The 13,609-nt window shown below is 35.6% G+C and overlaps 1 protein-coding gene across 2 annotated transcripts in view; it reads right to left on the bottom strand.

Annotated features, from left to right (window-relative positions):
• The window catches only part of METAP2 (methionyl aminopeptidase 2), a 30,285-nt gene that overhangs the window by 14,285 nt on the left and 2,391 nt on the right, over window positions 1–13,609 (bottom strand). For both annotated transcript variants that reach the window (XM_002919239.4, XM_011225007.3), the window contains exons 3-4: window positions 6,386–6,451; window positions 2,660–2,762 (exon numbers count right to left, since the gene is read on the bottom strand). In XM_002919239.4, coding sequence (XP_002919285.1) covers window positions 2,660–2,762; window positions 6,386–6,451 — 169 coding nt within the window. The remainder of the gene's footprint in view (window positions 1–2,659; window positions 2,763–6,385; window positions 6,452–13,609) is intronic.

The raw sequence follows: 13,609 nt of genomic DNA, 5'->3' as shown, positions 1-13,609 counted from the left end.
AAATCTCAATTTTTCTTCTATTAAACATTACTTCAAGTTTTCTACCACATTCACATGGTTAAAAAAATATTAACAATCTACTAATAAGTATAGAAAACCAATGGTTTTCTTCCACTTTAGCAACAAACATATAGAAATGGAAACAGGTATAAAAACATCTTGTTCACATCAGTAACAAAACCATAAAACACAAGAATAAATTTAACAAAAAAGCAATAGGAGCCACCTGAAGATAAAACAGAATAAGTGGGAAAACATACTATGACAATGGGCAAGACAATGTGATACAACTGTCAATTTTCTGAAACAAATACATAAATGCAATTCTGATCAGCTTTCTAAAGAGAGCATTTTTCTGTGGGTATGTGTGTTCAGACTACATGACTGAGAATAGCTAAATATAAAAAAGAACTGTGTTTGGTGTGTATGGCAGAGAAAGACTTGCCTTATCAAATTATCGATATATATTATAAAGTTGCTGATAATCAGATCCAAACAGTACTAGCATAGGAATACAAAAATAGATCAGAAGAATAATAGAAATTTATTGATTATGAAAATATAGTTCCATTATATGAGAATACAGTATATGGCAAAGGTGGTCACTCAATTCAGTAACATTAATTATTTAATAATTCTAGCACAACTGGCTATCCGTTTGAAAAGAAAATAAAATTAGCACCCCCAATCCTACACAAAAAAATTCCAGACTAACTAAAGATGTAATAAAACACAGAGTAAGAGTCTGAAAAAAAATCTGAGACACTGCTAGGAACCCATAAATATAAAATGTAAACATATACTGCATACAAAATTTAAAAACTTTTAGAAGAGCAAAAGAACAAAGTCAATAATCAAAAAATGCTCAAAATCATTAGCAGTCTGGGAATCATAAACTGAAGTATTAATATATTCTCTGATTCAGCAATTCCACTCCTGGAAAATTATCCCGTAATAAAACTGCCATAACACACACACACACACACACGTATACATACATATGTATGTATATTCTTAGAAATGTTTATTACAGAATGGTTTGTAATATGGCAAAAAACAGAGACAAAATGAAGGCTCATCAATTAGAAAATGGTGGAATAAAGTATGGCATAATCACACTATGGAATATTATGAAGCCATTCAAAAGAATAACTGCTATTCTGACTAACTTGGAGGGCCTTCCAAGAGATAGTCCTGAAGGAGAAAAGGTGAGGAAAGTGTGCCTATGATTCCATTTTGGAAAACAAGACCAAAAGGGTCCCTTCACATAAACAGACACAGACGCGCATATGTATGAGTATATAAAAATATGGAAGGCTACCTGCTAGGTGGTTACATAGGCCTGGAAGGAAGGGAAAGAAGAGGGAACAAGCAAAAAAATAAAAATAATAAAATAATAATAATAATAAAAAGATTGTATTTAAAGATAAATTTGATTATTTTATATGTGCTCTGAAAATTTAAGTTAATTAATGTGAAATTACACGTCTGTGACATTTCAAAAATAGACGCTTTAAGACAGGGATAGTGATTGATGAATTCAAATTCAAAGAAAAGATGCTCATGACATACAATTTCAGAACTTTGTACTTATTCCCTAAAAGTACTGGGAATGAAGGAGGGGGATTAAAATACATCATGTTCTTTACAAAAGTTTAAAGAAAAACAATGATGTCTTTACAAGTCATTGCAATGAGGCTACAGTAGAAGCTTTCTTAACCAACTATTGCAACCACTGGATTAACTGATGCTCTTGATTCCCTCTGTAAAATACTAACCAATGCCCATTTTATGCTGAATACGAGGGGCTGACGGTCTGTTACTCTCATTAGTGCTTTACACGTATTATTCCTCACAACCCTATGAAGTGCTCATTTTATAGATGAAGAAATGAAAGCAAAGACATGATAAATTACTTGCCCAAGTCACAAAGCTAATTAAGCGTTAGAGCTGGGATTCAAGTGAATTCCAGCTTCCTTTCTGCCACGATGAGTGTCTGCTGACCAGCTGAAATGTATCCTTTCAGAACACTTCCAACAATCAGGTGATTTGTCTATAAACCAGTGTAGATCATCTGCACTTGTTTCTATAATTATATAATTTAGTTATATAGTACATAAAAAGAATTTTTCCAATGAAACTAAATTGACTACTCAGAAAAGTCTCAATAAAGGCAAGTCATTAAAAAATACTTCTGTCAAATTAAGTGTAGGTAAGAACTGCAAATGGTTTCAGGAAAAAAATGTAAACATCCAGGTATCAGCCCTCAGATTACTTAGCTTCTATTCTTCACGGAAGCTCAAAACGGATTACATTTATAGACAATGCATTATGGATACACCTTATGGGAAGAAAAAAGTGGAGTACAATACAAATCCATGTCCATAAATTGAGACTGATGAAAAACAAATGTTTAAGTTAACTTCTATCAATAAAGATATTTATGTTTTGTGATCCCCACTTTAACATACTTTTTGATTAACTGCACTATTACTGGTCCCAATCATTTTGGATAAGAGGGCTTCTACTGTATTTTCTGTAACAAATTCACAAGCTTTTATTAAGGTAATGGAGCAAAGTTCTGAAAAAAATCAAATCTGCTTTATTGCTAAGCTACAACTTTCAAAAGTCAAACTGGAAGTTATTTTATGATTCTTACCCATCTTGTGTGGGTGGGTACTCGCATTCTTGTCCTTTGGGAAATACACCGTTAGGATACAGGTCACATATTGGAACTGAGGGAGGGTCTGTTTGAACTTTTGCTGTGAGATACAAATAAAGCATTAACGTCTGAAGTTAAAAATAAAATTAAGCAGTTATCATTACAGTTTTTCTCAGTTACTAATGGTTGTTGTATGTCCTAATTTTAAGGAACCTCCTTGCTATGACAGCCTTATAGTTAAAAACAAAATATTTCACCATGCTGGCCACCTCCTCTCCAATTTACTGTTGCTTGAGAATAGAAATATTTATCTCCTTAGAATTCCATTATATATTTAAACAGTATATGCCTTGGCAGAAAGCACGTTTCTAATATTTTTGTCTTCATTTACTATACTGGAAATGGAATAGCATATAGAGGTTGATTTTCACAAGTAAAAATCAAAGAAGCAACAAGAAAGTATGAATGAATCCCCATAGCAATGAGGTAAAAATATAAAGCTATTATGTATTAATAAAATAAGTAAAAAACTTATTTCAAGGGTATAATAGGCATACATACCCAATGCTAAAAGAATTCAGGTAGCCATATACAAAGTTCCAGATACTTAAAAAAAAAAAAAGTTATAGTCCTTAGCATATGTCTTAAGGACATTATTTCCCAAACTGTATTCTAAAAGACACCAGTGTTCCAAGATGATTTTTAAAAGTATCTGGAGATTTGTCTTCTAAAAACTTTTTTTAAATACATAAGAACTAGTTATAGAGTTCTTATTATATGAAGAACTGCCTTTCAGTAATGAATGCTGTTTCCAAAAAATGCCAGGAAGTGGTGTATTAATTTATGCAGTGATAGAGGACATTCGATATATATCTGCAGCATTTCAACTAATGAGGTGAAATATGTGGTTTCCTTTTGATTACAACTGGTTTTATGGATTTCGTGTGCCTTAAATTTTAACACCTATGTGTTCTTTGTTCTGCAATGGAGAAAGAAAAGAACCATATAAATAAAAGTATAACCATTTATTGAGATGAATCATTTATCTATGGAACCATGTTTTGGTTCCTTCTTTTAATTCAAACACTCAGTATCTCATGAGCACCAAATGTTTATCTGTCTTTACATAATGTTTAAAAGTGTTCTATGGGCAAATATAAACTTGGGAAACACTGTTCCCTCCCTAAGAGGGAACATTAAGAATTCAAAATCAAAAAAGATCTTAGAGATCATCTAATTTTGCTTTACACGAATCTAGGAATCCCACAATGTCCCTGACAGATAGCAGTGAGCTCCTAATAATGCAGTCGCTTAAGTGAAAATCCATTCATTTTGAAAGAATTGTAACTATTAGAAAGCCCCTCCTATACTAATCTCTCTCCCTGTTACTTTCATGTTACTTCTAGCTTTATTCTTCCACAGTTGAAAAAATTTTACTTTTCATTTCTACCTATTCCTTCCTGTCTATGATGAGAAACCACTTTTTAAGGGATATGGTTCTTAACACTTTCATCCCTACTTGCCCACCTTGAACTTGTCAGTGTTCCTTACAAGCTGGTATTAGAATTAATTTAAATTAATAGTCCAAATAAGGTATAATTAGTGTAAGACTACACTACTGATTCCAAAAATCCTAACAGCTATTAAATAGTTAAGACTCCCTGTTTTTTGGCTCACATTATACTAGCACTCAAAATCCTCAGATCCTCTCACCCTGTACTAACTTCATAAATGTCTAGTAAATTTCAGCTTGTTAATACAAGCCTATTTCTCAGTTTTCCTGATCTTTCGAAATCTTGAGTTTTATCAAGCGAAGTATTATCACATAGCCCTCAGCTTTATCTCATCTACAATTCTGATAAAGATGCCTTTTATACTGTCCATAAATTATTAAGACAAAATAAAAGACTCAGATCATCAGAGAAAAAAACTTGTACTCAAAATATGAAAATGTGAAATCTAGCCTTAACTTTTATTAACTGTGACTTGGACAAATGACTAGATGTGCCAAGCCTCAGTTACCTCATCTACAAAATGAAGAACCAGATGAAATCTTGAATAACCTTTGAAAATTATAATGTACTATGTCCAAGTTATTATCTACAACTATGCATAATTTAACAATCTGTACGCAGTTATTAACTATCATATATAATTCTCTCACTTTATAGATGAGGAAAATGAGGGCAGTGAACAGTCCATAATTACATTATTTGGTTTATTCCAGAAGTGATTTATGATAGCCTACAAGGATATCTAAAATACACAAATAAGAGACAGTAAATTAGAGAACAAAAATCAAAACATGGAAAGAACATAAAACAGAACCTGAAATACTGTCAATACAAAACCACAGATTTGGCTCTAAGCCCTCTAGTAGCCAATATTAAAAAAAAAAAAAAAGGCTAGGTTATTTGCATGGGTCATGTTTATGAGATAAGCACATTAAGTACTAAGGAAAAACACAATTATTCTTGATACCAAGACCAGACAAAAGACTGTCTCTTGAGAGTACTCATAAAGAAATATAATGAACAGTAAGTTCAACAACATCCTCAGAGGAAGCACGATAAGAGGTGATGGCATCATACTAAAACATCTGTCAGTGGAAGAATTTTACCAAGGCCAAATATAAAGTAGCCCCTTAACATTCCTCCCTGCTTATCTACCTTCATCAGGGAGTAATTTAAGAGTATTGGGAGAAATAGTTCTCTCTCAAGCCATTCTCAGGTAATACCATGTCTCACGAGCACACTTTTAACAATTTTTCAATGGAAGGAACATGACATCACAACCCCTGGAAGATTCCTAGAACACAGGCAACCTGTGCACATTAAATACAGACTATGCTAGGGACTGAACTGACATCCTGTGACTAGAAGGATATAAAAGCAGATGCCTGAATAGAAAGAAGGCTATCCCATCCTTAACTGGAGACACTTCAAGAAAATTGCTGGTAGAGCCAAAGCTTTCTTAAGAAATATTTAAGTATTTCTCTTAACATAGAGATAAAAAATAAGTCAAACCCAATATTCCGATTCATAAAATTTTAGCCTGAAAGAATTAAAGGAAGGTATAACCAGATACTCAGTGGTCCCTAATAGCCCAAAGGGCATCCAAGACTGGAACTTGCTCTGATTCTCAACCCAACCTTCCCCAATAGTATACAATCTCCCTCTGGTCTCCCTAATAGAATTTCAGGTCCCTGAAGAGGTCTGGTTTGCCATTTATAGAAACAAAACACAAGCAGGATCATATTTTAAGTAAATACAAAACAGTACAATGTTATTAATAAAATTTAACCATATGCACAAATTTTAAATAATGGTACTTCTCATTTAAAATTTATCAAGACTCATAATTTCAAAGCTGGCAGGTGATCTGCAAACTATGTTTAACCTATTACACACAGTGGTACCCCTTTACTCACGCCTGACAGAATTGTTATTTGTATTATTCAAGTTTTAAATTATAAATTCATTCCTAAATTGTAGTAAAATGCAACCAACTTATTATTATTAACATCCCTTAGCTCAATAATAGGTAAAGAAAATACCAACATTGTTAAATGAAAAAAGTTGTGAGTTTCACTAAATTCTACCTCTAGCAAGCCTAAATTTATTCCCTTGATACAATGGGATCTTAAGCAACTTCAAACCTACTCTTCAAACCTGCTGATTAATAAACATTTTTTGTCAGGTAAGATCAACTTAAAACACTAACGTCCTCTCTTCTTCTTCTTCTTTTTCTTCTTCTTTCCAGTTGCTCCATCTCCATCCCCATCACCATCTAGGGAAAGACCATTTCAAGCACATATTTATTTAATCCTCATAAGCAGAGTAACAAAGCAAGCACAAGCAGACAAGCACACACACACAAAGCGTCTTAAATAGGATATACTAAAACTGACCCAATATTCTTAGAAAAGAATTTTGAATATGGCTAATGTATCAGAATTTGATTTGGGTAATCAAAAGCACTACGGAAACTTTATTTTGACTTACTCTAATAAAAGAATTGTTGAATAAGATATTCTTAAGAATAAAAGTATTAACACTCTTTTTCAAAAGCTAGGAAAAAGAACTAGTATTAGTTTAATACCAATAATAACAACTGTGTGACTTTACCTAAAATAATACTAGTTTCCTTACATATGCTTTATGGTTTAACATTTTTATTTCACGACCTCAGTGATCCTCAAAGCAACTTTATGAGGTAAAACAAGGAATGTTTAAGGGACATGCCCAAGAAAATCCCAACTAGTAAATGGAAGAACCAGACCAAGAATATGTCATCTAATTACTAATCCAGGGAGGAGTATTTGGGGTGTCATATTTTAAAATATCTTTTCCTGCATAGTTATTATTAGAGAAAAAGAGTTGTCCTCCTGGATCAAATTGTATGTAAAAATCAGAGGGCAGATATACTTTTCCTAGGTTCACAGTTCTCAGATTCTCAAAAGAACCTGATGGCCAAGGGGCGCCTGGGTGGCTCAGTCGTTAAGCATCTTGCCTCGGCTCAGGGTGTGATCCCAGAGTCCTGGGATCGAGCCCCACATCAGGCTCCTCCGCTGGGAGCCTGCTTCTTCCTCTCCCACTCCCCCTGCTTGTGTTCCCTCTCTCGCTGGCTGTCTCTCTCTCTGTCAAATAAATAAATAAAATCTTAAAAAAAAAAAGAAAAAGAACCTGATGGCCAAAAATGGGGATTAAGAACAATTTCAAAAGGTAGTTTGCAAGGGGCACCTGGGTGACTTAGTTAAGTGTCCAACTCTTGATCTCAGCTGAGGTCTTGCTCTCAGTGTCATGAGTTCAAACCAAAGTTGGCAAAACAGTACCCAAAATAACCAGTATGTGTATGTCAGGTTTCTTTGTTTTTTTAAGATTCTATTTGTTTATTTGAGCAAGAGACAGAGCATGAGTGGGGGGAGAGGTAGAGGGTGAAGGACAAGAAGACTCCCTGCCAGATGGAGCCAGATGCGGGGATGATTCCAGGACTCCGAGACCATGACCTGAGCCGAGGTCAGATGCTTAACTGACTGAGCCAGCCAGGCGCCCCTGCCTGTCAGTTTTTGTAACAATCTTTCATGAAGTCCATGCCATACTCCTGAACTTGGAGAAAAGATAAAGAATGCTACTATGGCCAAGATTAAATAAATAGTGACTTAAAACATTTTAAATAAAGGTATCAAAAAAAGACTGAAGTGTCTGAATGTCTAAAAACACTGCTCAATAAATTTCAACAATCATGAAATACACCAACCTACCCACAAATCACACTGCTATGAAACAGGGATGAATACGAAGCTGTGGCAGACAATTAGAAGTTGACGGTTTAATAGTATGTTTACCATATAGTCTTTTAAATGTTTCACATAGTGGCAGTAACTCATGGCTAGCATCAGTAATTTTAGATTATGAAATTCACACCCATAAAACAATGTCAAATGACTGCTTACATATTCTGCTCAAAGAGCTCCTCCCTTTTTACTCCCAGATTGATAAGAAGGAGCCATAAATGAAAATTTCTCACCCCTATATTCTAATTATCACACAAAACTGCAACTTTTTTTCTTTTTGCAAAATGATTAGGGGCTTACAATAACCCCTATTTGTCTGTGAGCTCCTTAAAGATTACATACCATTTCCTAAATTAAGACACAGGGCTAAGCATGTGATAAATATTCACTCTATTCAACAAATGAATGTTCTTTTAGTTTATTTTATCCTGCTTTTTTTTCACCTAAATGAGAAACAGGAAATAGCAGTTTAGCAAAGAGGGAAGTAACATGATATAGGGCTTTAATGGACTGAGTGATAGGAAAATGCCAATATTTGACAAATTTCTTTATCATTATTATTATTATTATTTTTTGAGAGAGAGTTCTTAAGTGCCAAGTAATAGGGACAGAATAGCAAACAAGATAGTCTTTACTCTGGAAGAATATTCAATGCCTAGCATACTGCTACATACACTAGACTCAACCTAAAACAAACGTTTAAAGATGTATAACCAGTTTTAGGGGCACCTGGGTGCTCAGTCGGTTAAGCGTCTGCCTTCAGCTCAGGTCATGATCTCAGGGTCCTGAGAATGAGCCCCACATCAGGCTCCCTGCTCAGTGGGGAGTCTGCTTCTCCCACTCCCTCTGCCCACCCCCCCCCCGGCCTTGTGCAGATGAGTGCAACTGCTCTCTCTCTCTCAAATAAACAAAATCTTAAAAAAAAAAATGTATAATGAGGTGTTTTTTTTTTAAAGATTTTATTTATTTGACAGAGAGAGAGAGAGAGAAAACACAAGTGGGGGAGCAGCAGGCAGAGGGAGAAGCAGGTTCTCCACTGAGCAGGGAGGCCAAAGCAGGGCTCAATCCCAAGACCCTAGGATTTTGACCTGAGCTGAGGCAGTCGCTTAACGGACTGAGCCACCCAGGCACCCCGACCAGTTTTAAATACACACTAAAAATCCTACCAACTGTATGACCGTGGGCAAATTATTTAGCCTCTCTCTACCATGGTCTGTTCTTTAAAAGGAGATAAGATGAAGCTCTTCCTTTGATATTCAATCATTCTTCTGAGGCTAGTTACTTTATCCAATGTTCAAGGTCTATATTCAGTATAGGACAATAGCCACTGTTTATTGAACTCTTGCGCCAGGATAATAGTAGGGCCTGGATCCAAATACTGAACTATATATGCTTATACTCCCATACATTATACCATGCCACAATTTACGTTTTTATAAGCCTTTCTTTCACAGCATCCCAGGATATTCTTAACAGGCAGAGGCTGTTCATATTTATTTTTGGATGCTCAAATCAATGAATATTTGTTGAATAAAAACTGGACATCTATATGCAAGAAAAAACAGGAATCTCAATTCTTGCACTATATACAAAAATTAACTCTAAATGGATATATAAAACTTCTTGAATATAAGAAAAAAATCTTCATGACCCTACAGACAGCAATTATTTAACTTTCTGCATAACACACAAAAAACATGACCCATGAAAAAATAAAATAAATGGAGCTTTATCAAAATTAAAATCTTTTCCGCTGCAAACAATACCAGCATGAAAGAAAATACTGGTAAAACATATATTAGATAAAGAACATGTATCAAGAATAAAGAACCACTACAACTCAATACAGTAACCCAACTGAAAAATGGACAAAAGATATGAACATTTCACCAAAGAAATATGAAAGGCAAAAACATGAAAAGATGTTCAACATCATCAGTCATTAGGGAAATGCAAATTAAAACCACAATGACATACCACTGCATACCTGTTAGAAAAGCTAATATAAAAATTAACAATACCAATGCTTAAGAGATACAAAGGACCTGGAACTCTCAGCCAGTGCTGATGGGAAAGCAAAATGACACAGCTACTCTGAAAAACAGTTTGATAGTTTCTTACAAGATTAAACATACCCTTCCCATATGACCAGCAACGTTCCTCCTAGGTATTCACCCAGGTGAAATGAAAACCCACATCCACACAAAGACTTGTATGCAAATGTATTTATTCATAGCACAAAAACTAGAAACAACCCGAATATCCATCAACTAGTAAGTGGATAAACAAATTTGGAATACTACTCAGCAATAAAATGTAATGAATTACTGATACACATGCAACTGGATGACTCTCAAAAGTATCACGCTAAGGGAAACAAGCCAAAAAAAGCTGCACACTGTAATAATTCCATTTATATGACTTTGTACCATTTATATGATATTGTAGAAAAAACTACATAACAAAGTGTATCAATGGTTGTGAGGGATCGGGGTGTGGAGCAAGAGAATAGACTACAAAAGGGTAAAAGGAGCTTTTTTGTGGAGATGTAAATGTGAAACGACAATGGTCTGTATCTTGGTTGTGGTTACACAAATGCATACATTTGTCAAAACTCACCGAACTATATACTTACAAGGGTGAATACATAGAAAGTACAATATCATGAATAAACCTAATATAAACTATGGACTTTTAATAACAATGATGCGTCAAAGTAGGTTCATCCATTGGCACAAATGTACCACTCCAGTGGGGGATGCTGATAATGGAGAGGGTATGCATGTGCGGTGGTAGGGAGTAAATGGGAATCTCTGTACCTTCTGCTTAATTTTGCTGTAAACCTAAGTAAAACTGTTTCAAAACATAAAGTTTATTTTTTGAAAATAGTGAAAATAGGGGCGCCTGGGTGGCACAGCGGTTGAGCGTCTGCCTTCGGCTCAGGGCGTGATCCCGGCGTTGTGGGATCGAGCCCCACATCAGGCTCCTATGCTATGAGCCTGCTTCTTCCTCTCCCACTCCCCCTGCTTGTGTTCCCTCTCTCGCTGGCTGTCTCTATCTCTGTTGAGTAAATAAATAAAATCTTTAAAAAAAAAAAAAAAAAAAAAAAAAAAAAAAAAAAAAAGAAAATAGTGAAAATAGTCCTGGGCAATTTATACCTTAACAAATCTGATTTAAAACTTTACTGAATTACTTCTAGCACATTGCCAAATGCCCACAGGATTAACTTTTCATACCAATACTGCAGTTTCAAATTAAACACATCTAAAATTAACTCAATACCTTCCTCTTTGCCTACACCCCCCTCCACCCAATCTCTTAACCCACTCTCCCTCTCTACTTCACCATTTCAGTGAACAGCACCAATATTTTGCCACCCAAGTTCAAACCTCTAGAGTCTACTAATGCCTCTCCTTCCTTCTCCCAATTTAAAGTCTTTTAAGTCCTTTGAATTCTGCTTCCACAACCACTATCCCATTGGACCCTTCCCTTCCATTCTCATTTATGCCCACCCATTTATTTATTTGAAAGAGAGCGACCAAGCGAGCGAGCAGGCATGTGCAGTATCGGGGCGGGGGGAGGGTGGCGGGCGGAAGCAAAGCCTAACATGGGGCTCAATCTCAGGACTCTGGGATCATGACCTGAGCTGAAATCAAGAGTTGGAAGCTCAACCTACTGAGCCACCCAGGTGCCCCCCACCAATTTAAATCATCATTACCACATGCCTGGGCTGTTAAGTGCTCTCCAAAATGATCTCCAAGCCTTTCCTGGATGTTTCCTCTTTTCTAACAACCCTGCATATATATAAGGACTAAATTATTTTTTGTAATATTCTTTTTTTAAAAATATTTTATTTTTTAAGTAAACTCTATGCCCAATGTGGGGCTTGAACTCCTGACCCCAAGCCAAGAGTCACATGCTCTACCAACTGAGCCAGCCAGGCACCCCTATAACTTTTATTTATTTATTTATTTAGTTAGTTAGTTATATTAGTCACCCTATAACTTTCTTTTACAAATGCTCCAAGGCTCCTTCAACAAATCATCTCATATGGCCAGTTTGCACTATTTACAACACTTTCAGCATTGTCCTGCCCCAAAATGGTCTCTTCTGCTTGGTTTTATTCAAGTCCCATTCCTTCCAAAGAGCGTTCCTTCAGCACTCAGCCCACAATTCCACCTCCAAATTTCAATAAACTTTATTGCAAAAATAAATAAATAAATAAATAAAATAAACTTTATTGCAGGTACTGGTATATCTTTCCCCTTTGTCTTGTCCCTCCACCCCACCACCAGTTTTCCTTTAGAACAAAGATTCTGAAATACTAACTGTCCATCTTCTCAAAGAACTCTCATAACAGAGTAGTAGTAGTGATTGGTACGGATTTTTGAAGCAAATTAGGAAAATAACTCAATTGGAGAAAATTAACAGTCCTAAAATCATCTTGAAAACATTGATGATTTCCAATCTGACAAAATTTTCTCCTTCAATGTCAAGAAATTCACACAACTTTATAGAGGAGCAATAGAACAAGGAACGCTCAAGATTAACATTGTAATACTCTACACAGTAGGTCTACAGCAATCTATTATATAACCTTGAATCTCTTGCTAAGAGCCCCTTTCTTGCTAAGAGCTCAAAATATGTTCATTATTTGAAGCACAAACCAAGGTAAAATGGACAAGAGGCTTGCTTAAGGAAAAACTAACTGTTCTCTTTTGAGCCTTGGCACTTTTTCCACCAAATTTTGACTCTAAGCTCCTTGAAGGCAGAGAGCTTATGTTTCTAAAAGAAAAACAACTACTCTGCATTATCCTAACATGACAATTAAAGTATAGCAGGTAGTTTTTGCTACGGATTGGAGGACATAAGCCCAAGTTGGCAGTGCTTAAGGAAGAGCAGTAGGTCGAAACAATAGATAATTGGGAATGGGAAAGAACCATCTCCCCTTCTACCAAAAGAGGCTGTAGAATAATGAGCAAATTATTCCCTCCACTGTATTACTGATAGCATCAATTTCTAGAATTTCAAGAATTACTATCTTTAAGAAATCTTATAGGACCAATATACTACAAGCAGCTAGGGTCAGGGAATTTATAAGAGTTTAGAAGGACTCCAATACACTCCTTGAGAATAAAGAGAGGGAACTTTCGTAAAATGAACAGACTTGAAATCAGGTTCTAGGTTTGAAACTTTGGCTCCACTCTACACATACTAGTTGTGTCACACTGGGCAAATGACATAATAACTATCATTTCCTGAGAAGAGCACCTACTTTGCTAGATTTTGTGAAGGTAAAATGAGAACACTTGTGAAAGTATCCTAGGACAGTGCCCTGTATGTATTAGTTGTTCAATAAATGTTAGTTAAATAAACAACCCTTCAATTTCCTTTTTTTTTTTTTTTTTTTTTTAAGATTTTACTTATTTATTTGAGAGAGAGTGAGAGTGAGAGAGTACAAGCAGCAGGAGCGGCAGAGGGAGTGGGAGAAGCAGGCTCCCTGCTGAACAGGGAGCAGATGCTGTGCAGGGCTAGATCACAGGACCCTGGGATCATGACCCTAGCTAAAGGCAGATGCTTAACCAACTGAGCCACCCAGATGCCCAGAAGTTCTTCAATTTCATCTTAATACCCCCTATTTGGCATTTTAC

This window comes from Ailuropoda melanoleuca, chromosome 15, assembly GCF_002007445.2.
Source record: "Ailuropoda melanoleuca isolate Jingjing chromosome 15, ASM200744v2, whole genome shotgun sequence".
Lineage (NCBI taxonomy): Eukaryota > Metazoa > Chordata > Mammalia > Carnivora > Ursidae > Ailuropoda > Ailuropoda melanoleuca.
The sequence above is the reverse complement of the archived record's forward strand: the minus strand, read 5'-3'. Positions and strand labels throughout refer to the sequence as shown.